Source organism: Gobio gobio, assembly GCF_949357685.1.
Source record: "Gobio gobio genome assembly, chromosome: 19".
In the NCBI taxonomy this organism is placed as follows: Eukaryota; Metazoa; Chordata; class Actinopteri; order Cypriniformes; family Gobionidae; genus Gobio; species Gobio gobio.
The window spans coordinates 16,126,312-16,151,742 of NC_137112.1; the positions used below are offsets into that span (position 1 = coordinate 16,126,312).

The 25,431-nt window shown below is 37.9% G+C and overlaps 1 protein-coding gene across 1 annotated transcript in view; it reads left to right on the forward strand.

Moving 5' to 3' along the window:
- nuf2 (UF2 component of NDC80 kinetochore complex) overlaps nucleotides 1-23,918 on the forward strand; it is a 74,866-nt gene extending 50,948 nt beyond the window's left edge. The window contains exons 13-18 of the mRNA XM_079844998.1: nucleotides 2,310-2,372; nucleotides 6,685-6,822; nucleotides 7,985-8,125; nucleotides 9,573-9,748; nucleotides 22,720-22,855; nucleotides 22,944-23,918. Coding sequence (XP_079701124.1) covers nucleotides 2,310-2,372; nucleotides 6,685-6,822; nucleotides 7,985-8,125; nucleotides 9,573-9,748; nucleotides 22,720-22,855; nucleotides 22,944-23,051 — 762 coding nt within the window. The 3' untranslated portion in view covers nucleotides 23,052-23,918. The remainder of the gene's footprint in view (nucleotides 1-2,309; nucleotides 2,373-6,684; nucleotides 6,823-7,984; nucleotides 8,126-9,572; nucleotides 9,749-22,719; nucleotides 22,856-22,943) is intronic.
- Nucleotides 23,919-25,431: the final 1,513 nt, after the last annotated feature.

The window sequence follows — 25,431 nt, forward strand, 5'->3', positions numbered from 1 at the left end:
CAACTTCACCACAGACATTTATGCATTAACCTAGGGATGTACGATCTTATCGGCACGACATCAGAATCGGCCGATAAACGCTTAAAATATAAAAATCGGCAGATATGAAAAAATTATGCCGATATGATGATGTGTTGATATGAGCCTGCAATAACTCGCGTGTGCAAAGACTGCTATAGCGAAAAGATCATGTCAGCGGTGTGGTCATTCTTGAAGTGAAAACAAGCAAATGCATTGCATGTATGGTGATTTATATTGACAGTTTTTAAATGCTGCCTTGAATTTGTGAATCAACGCAGGATTGCCAGGTTTTCACAAAAAAACTACCCCAAAACGAGCACAATTGCGTCTCTACACTCTCTAGCTCGCGCAGCAGCTGAAGCTCCGCCAGGTAGATTGTTATATACAGCCTATTTAGTGGGGGTACTGTTATAGTATTAAAATGAAAAGTAGAATACACAACTAAATAGAAGTTACTTCTTTTTCTGAGTAAATAAAGCAGTAATGTCAGCACAAGTATGACACTTGGAAATTAAATACTTTTATATACAGTTTTTTTAATCTGTAATAAAATGTTATGAAATGGATGATGAAAAATAATCCAAGGAGCACTAAAATAATTTTTTATTTGAAGCAAAATACAGCATCAACTGATGCCATGCCACCCCCACTTCATAGGCACAAACATTAAATCCAAAAATAAAATATTTAGGTTACAACTGCATCTGTCTGGGATGAAAAATCACTGACTTTATTATTGTTATTTTTAGAGAAAATATACTCCTATTATAAAAATAACTTTATTAACATTTATTTATCTTTAACAAGTATCCTTTTAGTAAGCAGACCTTCTGAAAATCTGAAACCAGAATGGAAAAAAAGTGTTTTTGCTCAAAACGGTGTTGTTTCCAAACAAAGGGAAAAAATAAACGTATATCGGTATCGGCATCGGCCAAAATGAGTTGGAAAATATCGGCAAAAATTCTATATCGTGCATCCCTACATTAACCTCCTGGTCCTGGTACCCAGAAAAGTGTTATTTGAATTTAGTAATTAATTACATTGTTTAGAGCATAAGAAACAAATGTAAAAAAAAATGTATATCATGTTATGATATGTCCTCTGTAGTTGATACCAGGGCTCAGTTGTTTAAAAAAATTAAATGACAATGAAATTATATTCATAGAAAAAAAACAATGGGATTTATTTTTAATTCACCAATCAATTTTTAGGTTTCAGAATTTTTTTTTAAACCAAACTTTCTTTAAAGATGATTCTGAACTATGTTATTAAAGATATAACGGAATGCATTAATAATACACCATTTTGCTTTATGCAATATGTGGGTAAAATGGCCATACTTGAATTTTCCCATTCAATACAATGCATCTATAAACTGCATCTAATTTGCATATTAATATGTTCTTTGTGCAACATGTAATGAAAGTAGAAGTGTAATAATGGGAGTAATAATTGGCAACATTTTCATATCAAATATTTAATAGGAATATTTGATATGTAATTTCTTTCCCTATTCACTTGTGAATTTAAGTCCTGGCGTCCACTACAGTGGACATTTATTAAATCAATGCCCTGTTCTGTAACGGTCATATTTTGATTTGAAACACCATAACATTTTCCTGAGATGTTGATTTATAACAAACAATTTGAAAATTATTCCGATTTAAATTATAATTACAAAATATTATCATATTTCCATAAGAGTGCTAAACATTAATGTCAGCCATTTTTAAAGACCAAGAAGAAGTTGTTGTCCTGGTGAAAACCTCCAAACATTTGGTATCTCTGCAAAGCCCTGAATGTGCTCTTTACAGGATATCCGGACTCAAAGTATCTCCACCATCAAACATCGCTGCTCTGTGACTTGTATAATTAATAAATGTAATGCTCTCTCGAAGGATTTTTGTACTGTGAATTTATTATAATTTTTTTTACTGTTGGATTTCAAAAGGTTTTGAAGTTAGGACACCAGTGGGGTTGTCCTTAAGTTAAGACAGCTTTTAGAATTTTTGGTCAAGTTAGGATGCCTCTGTAATACCCGTTTCCTATCAATAGTTAAGTTAAGATTATGCATTTAAGAAATGTCATTCTGTAATAGCTTTTGTCCTAAATGCAGTCCTAACTGAAATTGCCATGGTTACCAAACAGATAAGATGGGATTCTAAAGTTAAGATGTTTCTGTAATATGCCCACTGGGTCCCAGGCTGGTGTCGCACGGTCTAGTGCTTTTGCATGCCTTTTTTTTTCTTGCCATATTTTAAATTTTACTTTGTATGTTCTCTCTTTAGACGGCAATGAATGAAATGGTTGCACAGTTCAAGACGGAGATTGCTGAGATATCGCAGAAACTGGTATGTATCAGATAATTTAATTTATCAGACTTTAGTTTGAATGAGGGTTAAAGTCACAATGTGACGGAAGTAGCAACAGATCTTTTCTTCTGTATTATGATGGATCAGAGTAAAACCGATAGAGAAAGAAAAACACATAGGGCTGGTACTTGGATGGAGGCCAATCTTAAATATAAACCCTACTTGAGGGACGTACAAGGGTTAAGTCCCTTGGGTTCAGATAGACCTCTCTATAAACACAGATAACCGCTCCTGCATCTCTCTGTGTGCCTGCAAACTGCACTTGATGTGACTGACGGTGTGGAGTCACGTGAAAACCGAAATAACGGACATGGGAAAAATATGTCGGTTTGAGGTTTTGAATGTCGGTTTCGGTTATTTTTCGATTAATCGTACAGCCCATATATATATATATATATATACATACATACATACATACATACATACATACATACATACATACATACATACATACATACATACATACATACATACATACATACATACATACATACATACATACATACATACATACATACATACATACATACATACATACATGGTGAGGTACAACTCATATTTCTATATTAAATAACTTACGCAGTCAGTTCTGTGGGACGTAAGTTCAAAAACAGCACGCGTGAATCACCGCGTGCGCGCACTCTCTCTTTCCCTCTCAAAATGCTCAAATGGATTCACATCAGCGCATCGCATGTGCACTAAAATCGAGCTGCACAGTTGACACAGGATTTGCCACTTTGCACAATCGAGGCACAGTCGCATCGTCACTAAAGTTTATCATTTGCATTTATTTTTAAGTCTTGCCAGTGTTCAAACCGCACTCGCGCGCACGGTCTGGAGACACACACACACACCCACACACAGGCCATCTCACAAAAAGCTTGCAAGTACAAATTGCGCTGAAATGGTCAGATACACACAAATGTATGTACTAAATTACCGTCTTGACGAGTATGCACGTAAACCCCGTTTGTGCAACTGCATGTAACCGTAACCGTGTTCGCTCTTAAAGTGACAGCTGTCGAATAAACTGCTGCTGTCTCTGAGTTTCTCTTTGTCTTGTGTTGTTTGATGAACCTTTATGACACTCACTGCCCTTGAATGACTAACTTTTGCAACCTTAAGTGTAAGGATTAATCTAATTTAATTTATTCAGGGAAGACCAATATTAATTTACATTTGATTTCTTATTAAATGTCTTTAGTATTTCTTACCTCAATACTGATGTTAGACCTACCTGAAACATTTTTTTAAAAAACAAAAATGCACTGCATGATCAAATATTTAGGTGAGATAATTATATACATTTATTATATACATTTATTTGAGAAAGATGGCCTACAGTAGCCTTAAGTTCTCATTTTCTTCAAGATCTTGACTCAGTTAATTTAGAGTTAGTTTCATTTCTACAAATGGTGCAAACTCTGCAAGATTATAGATAAAAGATTGCCATTCTGTGATCGGGAGTGATCGGCAATCGGCAGATCATGATCTTGGTGATCGTGATCGGCCCCAAAAATGCTGATCGGAGCATCTCTAATATATATGTATGCATGTATGTGATGCACGCGCACACACACGTTAGGGTTAGCGCAAAGGGGAAACCGTATCGCAAACTCACACTTGACTGAAACGCAGAATAAAAGTAGGCGTTGCAAATGAAACTGTGCAAATTTTCCTTTTGCAATACTTTATTCTTTTGCAAATCTATGCGGCATTACTTTGACTCCATAATGGAGAGCTTGATGATTACTTTTTTCCCAAGGTGCACCTGTGAAACGAACTATGGGGCTTAACTAACTATATCTGCATTTTTTTATATGTATATATAATCACACAGTGAATAACTAGTGTGGCCAAATATTTTACAGAGATACTATATAGATTCTGTTAAAATGTTGAGTTCAATTTAATTCAGCTTTCATTTTAATTTTAGTTAAAAGGTTTAGTAAAAACTTTATTTTTTATTTTTATAAATGTCTGTATTGTGTTTTTTTTTTTTCATTTTTATTTCAGGTGTAGTTTGCGACATCAGGTTAATTTCAACTAAATGAAAATAAAAAAAGTTTGAGTTTTTAAAAAAAAATATTTTATGTCAGTTAACATTTATTTATTCAAGTAAAGAGATTTTTTTTTTATTTTATTTTTTGTTAGCTATAATTACACTGATACTAGTACAATCTATATATTTAATAATGCGTTAAATAATGTTGTTTGTCTTCCCTTCCTGTGACGGGGCGTCCCAGACAGAAGCTACAATAGTTTACTTTAAATTAAATGGAAATTAAAATAAATTACATACAGTTTGTGTAACCAAATAATAACCGATGTGTAAATTAGGGATGTCCCGATCAGGTTTTTTTGCCCTCGAGTCCGAGTCATTTGATTTTGAGTATCTACCGATACCGAGTCCCTGTCCGATACTTCTATAATAGAAGTAAATACTTCTATATGTTAGTGGGCAGTAGATTATTTGTCATACCTCCTCTCTCCTTTTTCATCATTCTTTCATTTATATAAGCCTCCTCATTTCCATCACTCTTTCCTTTTGTCTCCTTCTCTTGCCCTGTCTCTTCCCCTCCTAAAGCTGAGCTCTGGCTGATAGTCTTTTCATTGTTTAACATTTTATATACTAAAACAGCTGTCAAATATGAAATGTTTAGTTTGGCTACTTGCATCTTGCACCGTTTACTGAAGCGTTGTTACTCGCGCAGCAGCTTCTTCGTATAAAGCCCACCTACTTTAATTTAATTGGTCATCTGAAATATTTTGACATTGAGCGGTGACGGTGACTGACCGCAGGCAGGGCAGCTCAGACAAGAAGATATCCTTGCAGCATTAAAGTAGTGTTAATACTCTATTAGGCAATTATTTCGCAGCATTTATTACATTTAACACATATTAACACTTGCATATTGTTGCCCTTGACTGTTCTAGTTGCTTCTATTGCTCTCGTTTGTAAGTCACTTTGGATAAAAGTGTCTACTAAATGACTAAATGTATTATGTACACCTTGGAAAAATACAGAGGTCCGGACTTCGGAGACCTCATAGCTGACTACGGCCATCGTGATCCTAGTTTACCTCAACACTTCAGTTTACATGGTCGGAGCTATTCAGTCTTGTTCAGCTAGTTTCGCCACAGAGCCTTTACTGTACACATGATGTTGTGCTTGTATCAAATTCAAATGGATAAAGCGACTGCCTGGTGCTTGTAACTCGTTATCACTTCAATAGAGCGGCAAAATCGGCGAACAAGTTCGTCAGCGCTGTGCGTGAGACGATCCAGCTGCTCTCACACTTCGAGTCTGTTGGATGCGCGGGTAATGCCGTTTCTTCACCTGGCTTTTGATGCTTGTTCCCAATCCCATGCATTTGCAGCACTCAAGTAAATAACAGTCCTTAATATGTGGGGGCGTGGTGGGGTTTGGTGAGCGGCACACCAGGACAAGTTTAGGTTCTCCCGATCGACTGTCAATCATTTCCTCGGCCAATCACGGGCCCCCTCCGTGCTCGGGCCCTGGCGCTTCAGCCGCAGCTAGCCCGTATGTTAATCCAGCCCTGTACAAATATACATCCGAGTCCTGATCGGGAGGTAACATCCGATTCCGATCGAGTCTGAAACCACATGATCGGGCCCGGTTTCCGATCATGTGATCGGATCTGGACATCCCTAGTGTAAATTTGACACTGGGACTTTTATTAAATAAACAAGCCCGAAATACACCGGGACTCTTATTTTGAAATGTATGTGCTTTATTATTGTAGGACCTCATTCAAATTCAGACGAGGAGATAAAATAAGCATTCTTACAACCGTACACAACATATTACAGTATAAACCCGTACAACTGTTATAATTGGTCAGCATTGGTTTAGTTTGGCATAAATGTGTGTGAGCCTGTAGAACGCACAACAACGCCACCTTCAGGCTTTGAGACATGAAGCGCACTCATTTATTTAATGGAATCACAGCCTTTTAAAGTTTAATAATCATATTAGGCAGTATCGCCATTCATGTGTTTTTGATCATTAAGACGCTTGATATATCATTTAAGCTATTGAAGACTTTTTGTGATCTTTTATTAAGAAACGGATCCACAGAGGTTGTTTATTCGCACACATCTATTTTAGTCACAAATGCAAGTGAAATGGTTGCACCGTCGAGCCCTGTTATATAATATAAACATAAATAATTCAAAATATTTATAACGGTCATATCTGAATGATACTAAGATAACACTGGTGCAAAGTTTTTTTGTATTGTTTTTATTTGACTTATTTCCCCTACAGACTCAAAGGAAAGTGGATGTGGCGACACTGAAGGATGAGATATCCAAGCTCAAGTCTCAGATTGTGGAGTCGCCTGAAGAGCTAAAAAACGAGATGGAAAGGATGAAGGAGAATGTGAAGAGCATTAAGATGTCAAAGGTGTGTGTCATTTGCATATTGCACAACTTCCGTTATGTGAAAATTTGCTTATGACAAGATTAGGGTTGGGTACCGAACTCTGTACTTTTAAGGGCACGACCGAATTACGTCGGTTCTACCGAGTACCTATTCACATTAAATCAATCGGTACCAAGTTTCTGTACCTGAGAATGCATCTGGTGATATAGACTAGTGTCTGTGAATATTTAAACCTCAAAAAGACCATTTTAAATTCAATTCATGGGTGTCTCTGTGCGAATGAATGCCGTATTCGCGTGGTTTACCTCACACACAGACACACACTCACTCAGAATCGCGCGTGTCGGTCGCATGTTTCCATCTCTGCCGTCTCATATGAGGACATGAACGCACAAACGTCATCTCAAGAGCCAATGAGAGTCACTTCATGAGCATTTTACCGTTTCATTTGTCATAAACACACAAACTCAAAGGTATTCACAGTAAAAGGTCAAATAAAAGTTTGGCTAACTTGAAAAATGCATTACTGTTGTACAGTAGAATTTAGATGTCTCAATGTAATAATAATACTAACACTAATGTAATACATTATCAAAACTTAATTTTTAAGTCATAAATTAAACATTTTCTTCATGTTTTAATTTTAACCATATAAAGCTCAGTTGTGCAGCACTTTGACAAAAAAGTTTGATTAAATTAAAATATAATTTTAACACCACACATAAATTAATGCTTTGTCTTCATTTGATTACCAGAAAATACACATCACATAATTTGTGGGAAATCTTTTCATAGAAATGAAATTAAAAAGAAAAAAAATTGTTGTTTTTATGAATTAAATTTAGTACCTAGTAGCCTAATATTACAGTATACAAACATCACAGACAATGGCAGACAGCGACCAGGGCAGCTCTGGCATGATGTCAATCACACTTCTATAAATGACTTACAGGTTATTTATAGTTATTGATGTAAACATCCCTAAAGTACCGAAAAAAGGTACTGTTGGGTACCGGTACCGAATTTCAGGTACCGGTTCAAATGTGAACGGTACCCAACCCTAGACAAGATACAAGCAACAAGATACAGCTGTTGTTTTAATGGCACAGATCTTTGTTTTCTCACAAATTATTGGACGTGTTCTCAGGTTGATTTATTGTTTCCCACTGTGTGTGTGTGACAGGAGCTGGCCGATGAAAGGCTGGTGGAGCGGCAGATGCTGGTCCAGTGTGCGAGTCAGGTGGAGGCAGAGATCCAGGTCCTGCTCAAACAGCTCCAGGACTTGCAGAGTATCATGTGCAAGACCAACCAGCAGAAAGAGGAGGTAAAGTTCAGAAACGCACCATACGTTCACAAGGGGTTTTGACTTTAGATTGCCGCAAACTGTTATGGAAAGGGATGGTTCACCCAAAAATGATTATTAAGACCGTAAGACCTTTGTTTATTTTCAGAACACAAATTAAGATATTCTGATGAAATCCGAGAGCTCTCTGACCCCTCCATAGACAGCAGTTCTGGTGTAGAACTTGGAAGCGCTGCACTGTATTTACTATGTCAACAGCGTAAGAGTCTGACACCGAGAAGTGATTGTTAAATGAAGTCATTATATTTTTTTGTTTATTCATAAATCTTAAAACTTCTGGTTACATGAGCCTAAGCTCTTTTCAATCAAATCCATGTAAAAGTTCATATCAGATCATTTTAGAATACAGTATAGGATGTACCGAATATTCTTCAGATCTATGCAAAACAGAAATACAACAAATAGAATATCAGATCTGTCATATGGCCCAAAATAAATTGGACAATTTTGCATAGTTGTGTTTGACACATGAAAACTGTAACACTATCTTACAAGGAAACAAGATGTTGCCTCGCTCTCACTTGAGTGTGTCCCACATTAAGTCCTTGAATTTGAGGGTATTGGACCTGGGGCCGGTCTTACAAGTTAGACATACATTTTTTTCTTTAAGACGGTTCATAATTTTTTTTAAATCAGTTACATAAAAACATAGACTGGCCTAATTTGATACGAAAAGTAAGACTGAATGCCACTTGCCTAACTGCTAGTGGCTCATACTAGATCTTAAGACACTGTCTTAACATAATGTCTTAGTTTATGCAACTGGCCCCTGGAAAGTCCTTCAATTTGAAGTTAACCAATGTGTGGGCACCCCATCTCTCCGACAGCGAGTGACACACAAACCCGCCTCTCCTCCCTCACTTGTTTTGCTCCGGTTGAATATTGTTGGTGTTACAGGGCTTGAATTTCAGTGTGGGATTGTCTGTATTACGCATAATTTTACTAATTCCCACAGATTATGTGCTCGCACATAAAGCCGCCTCTCAGCACTAAATTTTATATTTATTTTTTCGCTGCTTATTGCGCTTAAACAGTAACACACAAAATAATGTAAAAATGCTGTCTTAGCAAGTATTCATGTAAACTCAGTCAGTTCTGTTTTAAGTGAACGTAAAGAGTTGAAAAAGAAAGCACATGTGTAACAGTGTAATGATCTGTGCGTCAGGGCTTAAAGTGACCGCAGTCTAATATACCTGCTGACAAAATGAGATATTACAAGTATCTATATGGCAGTTTTTCCCCATGGTCTCAATGTCAAAATTGTGGCCAGTGAAGTAACTTTGGAAGACCACTAGCCACAGGAGCTGGTGAGCAAATGTCAAGCCCTGAAGACTGTCATTTATTTAAGGAAGGATTTTCTTCATTTTTTTTTAAATTATTATTATTTTTTATTTGTTTAAATGATCAGGTCCAGCGATTAGCAGCCATGAATGAAACCTTGCAGAAAGAGCTGAAGAGCATGAGCAATGAAGAGACTCAGATGAAGAGGGCGCTTGCCATGAAGCTCGACAAGCAGTCCAAACAACAGATCCGTCGGCAGAAGAAGAAAGAGGTCAAAGATCAGCAGGTCAAAAATATATATGGGTAAGTGGAAAACCATCTATTACAGTAGATTTTGAAGGATCCTTTTCTATGAATATTAATTAATGTGATAATACACTTCCTGTGCTAAATATTAGAAGATTTTTTAAGAAAAGAGATTTTTTTAAAAGTAATATAGAATGTATGCATTCATGTGTGTGAAGAACTGAAAGGAAGACTGTGCTGCCGTGACTTTAATTTGAATCAAATGTTTATCTTCTATATGTAAACTCCAAACCAAGCGTCTCGTGTTTTGTCACCTTGTGCTTTGCATTTATAAGCCACTTTCAATTTAAAGGTAGTTCAGACTCTCGGTATGTGCTATAGCGAGTATTAACAGTTTAACCCTCGTTAACCCTATTCTAAAAGCATTTCGCTAAAGTTCCTATTAAGTTTAGAAATCGTTATTTCAGAATGTTCAAAACATCCAGGGTTTTTTTTCTTGGTTATTTGAGCGTTAAGGTAACGTTACATTTTGCAAACATTATGGAAACATTGATTTTGAATATTCTCTGAACGCTCTGAAACTAAGTAACATTTAAAAATATAGACGCTGACGTCATCTTCATGAACATTTGGAAGCATCAGAACATCATCAGTTGGGTGAACAGACTGTCAGTGGAGGGAATCTCTGATTTCATTAAAAATATCTGCATTTGTTTCAAAGGTGAACAAAAGTCTTATGGGTTTGGAACGACATGAGGGTGAATGCATGACAGAATTATCATTTTTGAGTGAACTGACCCTTTCAGTGGCATAGCCCCTCTAGGATCTTTTGGAAAAAGAGTAGGGGTGCAACCCGGCATCCTGGCCAAATTTGCCCATTGTCCTCTGTCCATCATAGCGTCCTTATAATCCCCATATAATGATTGGCTTCATCACTCGGTCTCCTCCACCAATCAGCTGGTGGGTGTTCAGGCGCAATATGGCTGCCGTCGCATCTAGATCAGTGGTTCTCAAAGTGTGGTACGCGTACCACTAGTGGTACTCAGGCGTCTCTAGTGGTACGCAGAGGAATCACTAAATTAAAGTCGCTGTAAACGCGATTCTAAATACATTATAAATGTTAGAAATGTATTGCTGAAACACGTTACAAAGACTGTGAACGGTGTTGTACTAAAACGGTGGCTCGATGACGCGCTCGAGCCACTGGGCCTTGCCCCTCCCCTAACATTATAACAACTAACGTCATTCGCATCAGGTCGCCCGTTGCTGTCACTACCGCTAGTTACTACAGCCTAAAGTTAGCTAGCTAATTATGCCTTCATCACGTACATGCATATTACCTAATTGTAAAACGTATTAAAAGCTTATAAAACAAAATCACCGATATCAAGAAGAGGTGGATTAATTTTGTGAACAGCTACCTTGAAACACCACCAACACCTGCCTTCCGCCAGTGATCGTTTCACACCGGATAGTTTTACAAACGTTCATCAGAGACAACTGGGATTCACTGATAATCTACTGCCGGACCGACACAGGACTTAATCCGCCCGTCACGCCAACATCTGGTGCCATTGTTGCGGTACGTGCCAGCCACTGCCCAGTTGTTTTGTGTGCTAACCGCAGTTTCCCTGCTAGTGGGCGTGGTTTCAGCGCGTTTTTTTTTTATCATTTAAATTTGGCACACATTTAATAACACATTTTTCTGTGGTGTGATAAACTCAGAACACATATTTGATTTTAACTTTACAGGGACTTTAAATATAAATTCATGTTAAAACAATACATTTTAATTTCATCTTTATTTAATTATTTTATATTTTAGTGTTAATGTACAAACTGTATTTACAATGTTAAAGTGGCTGACAACAATAAATATTCTTATTAGGAATAAGCTGCCTCGTTTTTGAACTGTGCAGAGCTGTAGCTGAATAGTTAGGCCTACTACGCTACTGTATTTTAATGTTGGTCATTATGGTGCTACTTGGAGAGCCAAATATTTTCTGAGGTGGTACTTGGTATAAAACGTTTGAGAACCACTGATCTAGGTGGATGCTGCACATTAGTGGTGTTTGAGGAGATTCGCCCCTTCCATGTTGTAGCGACTATGAGTCAGATCAAATAATAACTCAACGGGGAACTGAATTAAAATGAAAGACTCTAATGACTTTATAATTAATTCAGAATTAATGTTTACACCTTAACTCAGTCGTCCGTCGATATGTAAGAACTTAAAGGGGGCTCTGTTAAAGGGAAACGTGTATATTTAGCTCAAATGAATGAATTAATGAATTCATAGGGAATTTTGAGAGTCTATTTTACAGCCGAGCAAATGACTCTTCCAGCGTTCATTTGAACGGGCCGTAAATATCAACTCTGCAGCGGATATTAATATCCGAACAATAGTGAAACACTATTTAACAGCCAGGTAACTTAGATCGGCAGTTCAAGACATTAAATTGATAAGCACATAACACAAGAACAGTTATCTTTGAATACAAACGGAACTTTATTGATTACTCTAACACATCAAACTAATATCTAACATAAACACTCGCACATTCACACGTTGCAGAAAGGAAGGTGAGGAAAGAATAAGTTCTAAGAGAGAGAAATTATGAAATCCTAAGCAATCTATGCATTTATGACACATGACCTGAAGAAACCATTGATCAGTAATTTAAGCTCCTATCGTTTCTTAGGCAGGGTTATTACATTTGATCTAATGCACCAGTTCAGCTCGGAATCAAGAGGCATTACTTGCGTTTTTGTCTCGTGTGTCGTCTGACAAGGGGATCCCCTTTTCCTGGCTGGACAGGGGTTTTCCCGGATCTTTGATTCGCTGAAGGTCTGGTCGACGTCTGGGGAAGCCAACCACGTGGCGTGTTGGCGGCTGGATGAAAGTCTTGTGGGCGTTGTTTGAAGTTGAAGCGTGCGGTTGGAGACTCGTTGTTGAGAAGCTTTTGCGGCGAAACTTAACAGAACCCGAGACTTAACGGAAATAAAATAAACTTTAAGTAAAAGAAAGGAAAGTGAGAGAAAGACAGATGGCCTGAATGAAATCGTTGTTAACCCATTTTCTCTGATGTTGGTCTGTCACGATCGTCAGATCGTCTCCTGGGAGATCTCCGTTCAGAACTCAACTCTCGCCAAACTGCTAGGACTTAACTCATCTCTGAACTGCGAACAGGCCGCGAACCAGCTCGAACCGAACTGGAACCGAACTTGAGCTGACTTGAACCGAACTCAACTCAACTGAACTCTGAACTAAACTCTTTGTTCGTGTTCTGAGATTAAACTCAAATATTTGCCCATCCCCTGGATGGGTTCTGGCCAATTAGGCTTCAGGGGTGACTGTGTCTCCACCCCTCCCACGAAATTGGGTTATCTATAGAATTTAGTTTCCTGCTCTTAAGCAGAGAGTAAATTTAGACCTAATTTCTTACTATAAGGGCATGATCAATTCTATAAAGATTTCATTCAGCTCATCTGTTGGATTATACCCATACGAACACACCGGTATCAAACACGATGCCTTTTCATCCGCTCATTCAATAGTTACGTAATTGCATGAATTGGGAGTTATATACATGCATAATAGTCACATGTATCAGTTGTAAACACACTAACAAGCTATGTCGAAGGCTATTTGAATGAAAGTCCAATAATCCGTTATTTGATGCACTCCATAAGCTAACAGTTTCTGTGAGCTTGCTTGGAGTTTTAGCTGTCACGTGGAGTTCATTTACCGGTCATCGAAAAGACAGATCTGGTTGTTTCTTTGTCTTGTGAACACAACGAGTCCTCTGTCCTCTCTAACTGAGTTTGGTCATGAGTCCATAGGAAGTTATCAACAACTAGTAGCTCCGGGCAGAATCGAGCCTCCATCTCTCTCGTGATCGATGGTCGATTTCCTGGGGTCTGGAGCTGAATTGGGCTTGTGAAGGGGATGTTTATTTGATCGAATAATTTGAAAGATTAATTCATCTATATGTCTGCGTCCATAATTGCTACATTCGTTACAATGTAAAGCGCTTTTAGTACCCAGAAAAGCGCTATATAAAGTAGGGATGCTCATTTCGGTTAATTTTCCAGACCAATAACCGCCGCTCATTATATGAATATATAACGCGATCATCTGTGAAGGCGATCGATCATCTCTTTACTAAAGAATAAACATGAATGACAATCTGAAGGTGTGCTGAGGTATGACATTACAACTTACTGTCATGTATATGTGGTGTAATCGCTAAATCAGTGTTTCAACGGGGGAAAGACGTCAATATAACTGCTTGTAAACTAAACAATGTCATGTAACGTTAGCATCACATTTACCTCAGGCTGTCATTCAGTGTCCACAGAATTTTATTCACTAGAGAAATCAACTCTTTCACTAAATATATGCTCTATATTAGCCTACATTTTCATTATATTCTATTTAACCTGTTAGTGATGTCTTGATTATTTCATGCATGTTAAATAAACCTGTCATGAAAATGACAGACTCTGTTTATAAATTATTATATTTCAACAACGAATTTGAGAAAAAAACAATTTTATAATTAGATTTAGAAGTTAATGCAAAAACTGCCTTATGTGAAGTTTGCATACAATGTTCTTATTTGAGTGTTGATTATGAAATGTTGATTATTATACCTAAAATAAATAGCAACTGAATTTAGGCTAATAATTTGTGCTCTATTTTGTTAACCTTTAATATCAATGTGCAAGTAAGGGCTCCCTATATAGTTTACAGCAATATCTTCAATACACTTTGATATAATTTAATTCATTCAAGGACACACTTTTTTTCTTCTTCAGTAAACCACTGTTAAATGTAAAAAGCAATTTTGTAAAACTGCTGTACCGAACCGTGATTTCAAAACCGAGATGCGTACAGAACCGTCAGTTTTGTGTACCGTTACACCCCTACTGTCAGTCTTTTATTTTTTGTGTCATGTGTCACAACACTTGAGTTCCAGGCGTTGCCGTGTTGTAAATAAAATATATATTTTTTTATATTAAATGTGTCATTCTCTTTAAGTCACGCTCAGAAATGATTCATCTGCATATTAACCCCCCGTTTTGGTAAACAGTACAGCATAGTGTATTTTTAAAAGCCCCACTAGGGACAAGTGTTGTGAATTAGCTTTAGCTAAAAATGCTATGATGCATAAATCAGATGAATGTTCAAGTTTATCTATGTCTTTTGTATCTGTCCCTATCTAAATAAACTAAATAATAGTAGTGTGCATTGATTATTACATCAACCATATTTACAGGATCATTTTATTATGGAGAGTGATGATGGATGCAACATTGTTAACATTAATGTTAATGTTTTTCTTGTATTTTGCCCTCAGGTATTCCTTACTAATTGGTCGCATTCTCTACTCATTACTCATTGGTGGTCCACCTTAAAGCTGCAGTCCATAGTTTTTCCTCTTTGTTGCCATCTCTGTTCGAAATCTGCAATTACAGTTATCCGCAGAATTATCAACTTTACGTGATTTGTGCCTCGGCACGGCACAGCGTGGAGGAATCCAATGTTTTGAGGAGAATGTGCGGCTGTCAGTCACCGCGCCGGTGTGGATACTGTCATTAAGAATCACAGATTATACTTTTTGAAAGTATGACCAACATAATAATTTTTCACCAGAAAATGTCATCTGAACAAATTAAGTAGATAACCACTTTTTTTCTGACCAACTAAGGGGAAAAAAGCATTGCAGTAAATCGCGATGATTAAATCTAACGATCGCTTATCATGTCATGTCAAACCGTGCAAATTATACTTTGTTTTCAAATTGGTAATGTTAACAAACTCAGCCTAGCGTGACTACATTTAATGTGTATTAGGGCTACCTGTAGTTTAGTTTCCATTTCTGTGCAGTCTAATTTCTAACTGTCATATACCAACAAATGAATGTGGAGTAGAGGTGAATTGCTCCCTCTCATAGCTAGCACAAAATAATTGATATTTACCATAATGCACATAGCAAAACGAGAAGGGCACAACAAAGAAAACTCTGTAACTCTATGAATTAAACGAACAAGTGTGCTTCTAATACATAATTTAACCATTGTAATGTCTTGTCCAGCAGAAAAAAGCGGTCTCTGCGTTCGTTTTGAACCCCTTTAAAACACTGTGTTCACGCCACCTTTCAAAAACCCTTTACAGGGTTCCCATGCTTCTTGAAAGTTCTTGAATTTCAGACACATGGATTCAAGGCCTGTAAAGTACTTGAAAACAAACATAGGTCCTTGAAAGTGCTTGAATTAAGCATGAACTGCATTTTGTTTGAGTAGCATGGTGCTTTTACAAAAATTGGCCTTCATGCGCTGCCAAAGCCAGAACAAAGCAGAAATATATTGAAATAGCTTCCTCCCGTAATGCTGTTGTTCCATAAGCGCCATCTACTGTCAAAAGCCCTATTAGGACGGTAATAGTTTCTCGTGGGGTCTTAAGGTTTTTCATCATTGACAGGGGTTAGTCTGTGATTTTTATTGCCGTCAGTGTTTTTCTCCCACCACCCGTGTAAAAATCCCAGGCCGAATTGCCTAGTGTTTTTAGACAAACACCAAGGTTGTGTGGTCATTTAATTGCCGTCCGAATCCACATCTCTGAGTTTTCAAGATGAGATCACTTCAAAATTCACTGTTTATATCCTTTTTGACCCCTGAAAAGCACCGTACGGTTGCGCTTTGCTGTAATTTGGATGCATTTTAAAGATCTAGACTTCTATTACTGAAATGCTGGCAAGTATTTACAAAAGCAATATTTCATCACCGCTCAAAAAATAAAAAGAAGAAAAGCACATAAACATTTGAAATGGGCCGTTATGGCAGCAATTATATATGTTAAATATAATGTGTAGGTCTTTAAAAGCTTTCAAATTGATTTTTAAAAAGGTACATGTAAAGGTGATTTAATAAATAATTGTGCATATTTTTACTGCCTAACAATTCACTTATTCCATATCTTTTTATTTAATTGGAAAATACATGTATACAATATTATCTCTATTTTTTTGATGTTTTAATTAAAGGTCCTGTTCTTCGTGATCCCATTTTTCAAACTTTAGTTAGTGTGTTATGTTGCTGTTAGAGCATTTATAATACCTGTAAAATTATAAAGCTCAAAGTTCAATGCCAAGCGAGATATTTTATTTAACAGAAGTTCCCTTTCAAAGCCTACAGCGAACGGCTGGTTAGGACTACATCCTGGTATTTCCTGCTTTAATTATGTCAGTAGAGCAGTATGTCGACTAACCTCCGCCCACAAGAACACACGAAAAAGGGGGCGTGGTCTTGTTGCTCCCGCGTGGAGAATAGGAAGTGTTGCGTTCGTATAGTTTGTTTGTTGCCATGTCGTCGAGACGCTGTTATTTTCATCCCGGAGTCAAGTCACCTTTGTTTGGCTTTCCCAGGGACGCTGTACTTAGAGATCATTGAGCGCATGCATCCCCGTTATGGTGAGAGGCGTGAACTTTCCGGTAACGTGCGCTCTGCGTGCCCTAAGCTGCTGTCGAATCACAACACTGGAACCGCTGGCACAATCAGAACTCGTTACGTATTTCTGAAGGAGGGACTTCATAGAACAGGGAAATCTTTCAAGCCGTTTTGAGGACAGTGAAAACAGCAGTATACAGATAAGTAAATTGTGTGAAAAATACTGTGTTTTTTTTACACGCGAAACATGAACACATGTTATATTGCACACTGTAAACACAATCAAAGCTTCAAAAAAACACGAAAAACGGGACCTTTAAGTAATGATTTATAAAACTCCTTAGTTCAGTAGTCAGGGCACTGATCAGGGAGTCAGCCCATTGACTTATGTCCTGATCAGTGCCTTCACTACTGAACTAGGGTGCTGTTTGAGACGCACCCTCGGAGTGGCTACAGAAAAAAAGAGACTTCAACCGGGCCCGTGCGAAAACAAGGATATAAAGGCAGGGTTCCCACTCTTTCATGAACACCAGATTCAAGGACTTTCAAGTCCGAAGTCTTTTGCATTTTACAACGGGTGAACCTCCAGTTGTCACTGGTGATTGTCGTTTGAACCTTTCTGGATCTGCTATAAAATTGATACATTTAATTATATCAAGTGCTGTGAGAAAAGGCAATAAATCTCCACCTCCAACAGCCTCACACGCAATATAGCCTACTAGCGGGACACCTTCGTTATGTGTACAGATGTGACGTAATGACGCAAACGTATGCTTGAATTTCCCGCGGAAATCCACCAGTACCACTGGAATTAAAAACATTATTACAAGCTTACCTTTGTAAATCGAGCTAATGTAAGCAGATAGTATTGAACACTGGCTGGTTATGTACTTGCTAAAAAATATATTTTGGATAATTTTTAACCCAAAAAAGTTACGGACTGCAGCTTTAACTATTTTTCAATTAAATAAATGTTCTATATTTTAGTTCAATAATATTTATTGAATATTTTGGTACTAAATACTATTTGTGCAATAATTATGGTCCTTTAATGACCACTTAAAATATTTTCTTCAAATATTTTTATTATTTATATTACAATTAGTATAGTAATTAAGGTAAAATGGAGAATTCCAGTTCAAAGAGGCAAATTATAGTAATTTTGTGGCTAGAAAAATAATAATTGTCTTTTGTAATGCCATTACCCACTAGGTGCCTGTATGGCTCTTTAATAAATATACATGTATCTAGTCTCGTTGCTCAAAAAAGTATTGCAGATCATAACTGCTTACTTATTTTTAGGTTTTGCATTTGAATACATATTTAGACATGATCAAACACTAGAGCACACACACAAGTGAATATTAATGAATGTGAGCAAATATAATCTAACCCAAGAAAAGTTTAAAATAGTGCTAAAAAGGCAAACTTATTTTTCCTTATATGTACAGTAGCCTATATACATATGAATTGATACTGAATCAATACGATATTTGTGGCAATCATTAATGTGGGGTTGATGGGCCCTCCAGAATGTCTGAATAGGTTATAATGGCTCAATACAAAATAATTACTATAAAAAGAATGAGGATTAAGTCATTCATGACAGACGTGTGAAAGTTTCATTGAATGAAAACAATAGCGTAAGAATTAAGCAGTTGAAAGATTAGTTAGTAGACTGCAAGTATGTGTTTTACAGGCCAATGACATAATGATAGCATCTTATCTTAGCTTTTGCTAAAAACTCACATCACATAGTCTTACAATAGTCTTCATAAAATGCATAATTTTAGAGATTTCATCCTCATATTTGAAATGAAGCATGACCACACTTGTGGCTTCACTTTAGTTGTGGTTATAAGTTGTTATACTACATTTACATAATATTTCGATACATTTAAAAATATATTATACATTTTTTTTATTTTGTTTTTAAAGTCCCTGTAAAGTCAAAAAATGAGCAGCATTCTCTGCTCTCAAACGCTGGGGGTGTGTCCGCTGTCGGCGCCGAAACCACGCCCACTCGCGGGACAGCTGCCGTAGGACACAAGACAACATTCACGTACTGATCACGACCGTCTATGATCACGAGTCACGACGCACCAGACGTCGGCGGGACGGGAGGATGAAGGCCTGGGCGGGGGATAGTCGGTTCTGCAGCGGATTATCAGTGAATCCCAGTTGTCTCCGGTGAAAGTTTGTAAAACTATCCGGTGTAAATTCACTGCAGAGGCAGGTGTCGGTGGTGATCCTCAGCTCTCAATCAAGGCAGCTGTTCACAAAATTAATCCACCTCTTCTTGATCATCGTTTTTGTTTTGTAAGTTGTCGGCTATAGTAACTAACAGTACTGACAGTCTCGCGATCGAGCAGGCAAACTGATGCGAATGTGCTCTAGTTATGATCCTGTTAGGGGAGGAGCCAGGCTCGGTGGCTCCAGTGCGTCATCGAGCCACCGTTTTAGCCCCGCCCAGAAAATCCTGAGCACAGCAACGGTAAAAAACTGTTTAGCCGTCTAACTTCTGAATTCAGTACTACGTAGTTCAGTCTTTGTAATGTGTTTCAGCAATACATTTCTAACATTTATAATGTATTTAGAAAAAAATCTCAGAATTACCTTTACCAGGGACTTTAATGTTTGAGGCTATATATCTCCATATTAATAACAGTCTGAGTAATTCTGAGTCTTGAATTGTAAACTCTTAAGCGTTGGCTTTCTAGATATGTTACTTTTGTGTATATTCAGAAAGACTTGCGAGCAGCAGCCTTTTTATTTTGGGTATGTCAAAATGCCCCACTTGCCAAAATGGGGGGGTGACAGGCAAGGGGTGGCTTCAGACAAGGCTTCAGATGGCACTGATGCCCCGGGAATGCAGAGGTAACGCCTCGCTAGAGTGGCCAGCCTTGGGAAGCGCATTTCATTTGCTTTCCACCAGCCAGGAGCTTGTACTAGTGCTGTATTTTAATACCGCATAGCATATTTTGCAATTAACTTCGTCGCCCTTTCTGTTGAAATGGACACAGTAGGCCTACTTCTTTTCCATTTTTTCATTGTGCGAAATATGTCTGTTTAGGCATGTGTGGTTGCACGTGTCAATGCTCCCCATGAGTTAACAAATACAGCATATTTTTCTTTAACCATGCAGCAAAAAAAAAAAAAAAAAAACTTTTTAAACCGTAGTATTAGATGGTAATAATCGGTCAAAATTCTTACTTTCGGTTAATGGTTAAACGGTCAATTTGACCATCCCTAATATAAACATAACAAATTATTATGGTCTATAGCATTGGATGCGTTGATTCTCTTTTGTTTGCAACTTCTCCAAATGAACCTAAAGATTAAAAAAAAAGATTCCCCCAATTTGAGCTACAGTAGCTCGTCTGTTTGATCGGACCACACGGGCCAGCCTTCGCTCCCCACGTGCATCAATGAGCCTTGGCCGCCCATGACCCCGTCGCCGGCTCACCACTGTTCGCTCTTTATGGAGCACTTTTGATAGATACTGACCACTGCAGACCGGGAACACCCCACAAGTGCTACAGTTTTGGAGATGCTCTGACCCAGTCGTCTAGCCATCACAATTTGGCCCTTGTCAAATCCTTACACTTGCCCATTTTTCCTGCTTCTAACACATCAACTTTGACAACAAAATGTTCGCTTGCTGCCTAATATATCCCACCCAATAACAGGTGCTGTGATGAAGAGAGAATCCCTGTTATTCACTTCATATGTAATTTATGTTTATTGCAATATAAGACTGCAACGATGCATATCGGTGAAGTGAACTCTATGTAATGCCATAATAACTTAGTTTTACTCCTCTTACTGTGTTTAAAAAGGGATAATACACACAAAAATGTTAATTCTGTTATGTACTCTCCTTCATATAGTTTCAAACCTATAAGATTTCATTCATCTTCCAAAATGTTTATGAAACCTGTCCCTGAGATTCTGTCATTCCATTTAAAGTCCTTTCCTCTAAAACTTAAAAGATCCGAAAAAGGTCATGAAAGCATCGTAAAAATAATCAATTGAGTGGTCTAAAACACGCATTCTGAAGAGACAATCGCTTTATACGATGAACAGACTAGCAGCATATACTGCAGTAAACACGGATGTTCAAATGTACGTGTGTGTGTGCGTGATACACCAGAGCAACATGAGATTTCTGGATGAGCGAACCGTTTATAGTGTGCGGATGGTAATCTAGGACTGATGGACTGCATTGGTCATCTGGAGCGGCACTCCTCAGTGAAACAGATGTCATTTAAAGCATTCACCATATTGTGCGTTTAGTCTTAGTAGTATGATGATGATGATGATTAAAAGCGTTTTAATGGTTTATTCTTATGCATGTGTGTGTTAATAGAGGGAGAGAAAGGGTGAGTGTGCAAGAGATCCAACCAATGCCTGTACTGTACTATACTAAAACTATATGTAATGCATATCGTCGCTGTCTGATGAAAACCACGTGTGTCCATTTTGCTGATTTTGAGATTTTTCGATGGATTGAATGTCCAGGTTCATTTCCGTATACAGTATGCTTCACATATCTAAATGGCCAATGAAAAGTTGTGAAATCATGTCATGTGATTTTCACGTATATCCATTTGGTGTCAAAGCTGTCAATCACGCCGCGTTTCTCCCGCCCTGTGGAAGCATCTCGCCGGTCTCGTGAAGTTTCATCGAAGCTCAGCACTGGATAGCCGAAAGTACGACATTGAAGCTCTCCACAGTTTAGTTCTAATCTAGTTCTTCACAGATTAGTTTGCTTGCTAGTATGTTAATAAACTCAGTCTCATTGATAAGATTCAAACTTTTTTTTTTCTTAGTCAAACTGATCAAATTATAGCCTGTAATGCTACTGTCATGATTGTCACTAGAACATGCCTCACTCATACTGCTGTCACCGCTTGCCAGAGGCTGAGAATGTCCAGCACGTATTCCTCTGTCAATATGAAACGCGACTTGGCCATTCTAATTAATGATCGGAAGAACGCGTATCGACCACCGTTACTGTAAAATATGCACGTATGTCCATTTAAACTCAATTTTGGTCAAATGTGGATTATATCATTACACTGGCAAGAATATGGTTACATGTAAAGATGCCGTACCAAGTATGACAACGCTACATTCAACTGCTTTTGAAATGCGTTGTTTTTTTCACTTCCTGAAAAGTAACCGTTTTGGACATGCGTGAGTTTCATCGGGTAGCGAATATATAATATTGCAATGGTGTAATATTTGTGGGTTCTGATGATGCCAAATCTCTGATTTTACCAGTATGGCCTACATTAGTCAGTGACGGAGTGCAAACAGTGTTTTCAGCTTCAGAATCATGAATAGTTGTATTCTGGTGTCACCATTGGCCTGTGGACCAGGTCCACCCCATAATGCCAGATTTAGGATTTTAATCAACAGTAATTTTTACCATACCCTTCTTTATTTAGTCTTAAAGTGCCCTGATAGTGACATGAGTGTTTCGTTACACCACAGAAGGATGGAGGAGAGGAGCTTCATCTGTTTCTGTGTCCTGATTGAGAACCACTAATTCTCTCATTTGTTTTATTCAGGCAATATGACAAAATCCACCAGAAACGAGAAGAATATGTGAAAAAAATTGAAGAAAGCAACCGTGAAACTAAGCAGTTCAAGGAAAAGATGCAGGAGCTGAGAGAGAAGTGCAACCAGCACACTCAAAAAGCCCAGGTGTGTGTCTTGTGTTTGTGTAAGTGGGCTAGTTTAAAGAGAAGGCCATGTTCAGTGTGTCGTAACCTCTGTCCCTGTTCTTCTTCAGGAGATCTACGAGCGTCTCCTCACAACGTTGGAGCAGTATAACAAGCGGATTGAAAACATTGTGGTGGAGACCAATGCAGACACCTTAAAAATGAAATCACATTTCTAGAAACTTTACTCTTCACTGTTCCTACGTTTGTTGAATGTCTGTCATGTTTCATTGTAATTGTTTTTGTCCCCTCCTTTGAATGAAGCACAGCTATAATAGAGTTGTATTTAAATGTTAGGCGGTGACTTATGGTTCAAACGGACCAGCGTTGATCTTGAGTAAAGCGGTTGTATTGGAAACAATTGGGTCCTGCTTTTTCAAACAAAACGTCGAATGGCTGCGTATAGAAGACAATTAATCAATGACTGCCTTCGTTGTAAACCTGAGGCTTTGGTTCCACGTTACTGATGTAAACACAAGATTATCGTTGTGCCCAAGGCATTTCATCAGCACTGCAGTGTCAACACTTGACCCCAGTGAAGATGGCACTTCAGTCAACTCAAGGTTTGGGCTTTGCTGAAAGAAACGGGCTGGATTCTAATGAGTGGTGTTCTGATCGGCAATGGCCAGTGGTTCAATACCTCTTGAAAAAGAAACCAATGATGTCCTTCATTATCAGGATTCCCATGCGTCCTGGAAAACACAGGGAAAATTATTTGTTTTCAATGTCCTTTGGTTTTTCTTTAGCCGAGAACAGAGTTTATCACACTCAAAACACTTAAAGGGATAGTTCTCCTGAAAATGAAATTCTGTCGTTATTTTCTCACCCTCATGTTGTTCCAAACCTGTATACGTTTCTTTTGAAGAAAGAACTTAGAAGATATTTTGAGATACGCTGGTAACCAAACAGTTGATGAGCACTATTGACTTCCATAGTATTTTTTTCCATACAATGGAAATCATTATGGCCCATCAACCTGTCTTTGATATTTGTATTCTGTATATAATCCATTCACAGTCTGAATAAAAGTAAAATTTTTCATGCTGCAAAGTTTCAGGAATGACTAACATTTAGATGCAGGATTGAACCCAAAATTGTGTTGATTGACAGTGATAATGGATGGGACAAATTCTGATGTCAAAATGGATGTGCATTAAGTGTAACTGCAGACCAGTAGACCTGCCACTTGTTATATTACGTATAATGTGTTCATTGACAATTTTTTATTTTTTTTTGCTATGGTACTGACATTGGTAACAAGAACAGTAGAACCATTTGCCGTAATGTATAATTAAGAGCTCCTGTTAAAAACTGATTTTATAGTTAACGGTGGAGTGTGTAGGATTGAAATGGGTACTGCAGTCCAAATTCACAATATTGGAGATCGTTGTTTCCCTGCCCGCTCCTCCTCAGACTAGACACTCAAGCAGGTTGCCAGCTTGAGGACACGAAACGTGAGCGCAATTGACAATGAAAGCCACACTATACGTTGATGAGTTGATTTATCCGCTTTTTAATAGGCTCTCGTTCATAGAGATTTTTAGATGGAGTTTGTTTGCTGGCTTCCATGGCAGCGATACGGTGTGTTTTCCGCAAATTGGCAACCTGTGGTGTTGAAATACTACTAAGTAAACTGGCAGTGTGTGTTTGAGACCAAAACAACAACACATTCCGACACGGAATACACATTTCAAAGTAGTAATAACTGGCTGTAGCATTGTTTTTCTGAGAAAAAAGTAGGTTGAAATTAGCATGTTTCCTACATATCTGCAAGCATGTTAGGGTATTTTTATGCTTTAATAAAATGAAAAACTTACATACAGCACCTTTTAAGTCATAGAGATAATACTGGAGAAAGCAATGTAGCCTATTACTTTAGGTTGATAAAAATCTGGGAATCCTGATTATGTAAATCGTGTTGATTGAAGGGAACGGCCTTTGGCTCACACTTGACTCTGATTATCCAATAATTGCTTAATAGAAACTATGAATTGGTAATGAGCTATTGTATGGTGTTCGTTATCTCATGGAAAAACAAACTTTCATTTGTCATGTAGCTGTTGGAATCAAAAGCCTTTGACCCTCCAGGCGCCCGTTTCAGAAAGGAGGTTAAGTGAAAATTCTGAGTATGTTAACCCTGAAATAAGGGAAACTCTGGGTTTTCGGTTTCAGAATGGGAGGTATGTCAAACCCCAGAAAGCAGGGTAAGTCAAGCCCGTTTCTGAAAGAGGTAACTTACACTCTGAGTCAGTTACCAGGGTAACGTACTCGGTTACTTATGTAACCTCGGTTCCCTGAGATGAGGGAAGGAGTACTGTGTCTTTAAGACGCTATGGGATATAGGTTCTCCTATTCTCGAATACTGAAGTGTTTATAAAATCACGCAGTGCTACTGCCCTGTCAAAACGGGGTCGAGACTTCTCGCGCGCTATTGGCTCTCGACGCAGAAGTATAAATTGGCCTTAAGACGCTATGGGAGCCTATTTAATCCCGCCGTGCTATGAAGCACAATGGTATGTACTCCCTCAGTTTGAGCACTATAAGGGGCCCCAAGACTAG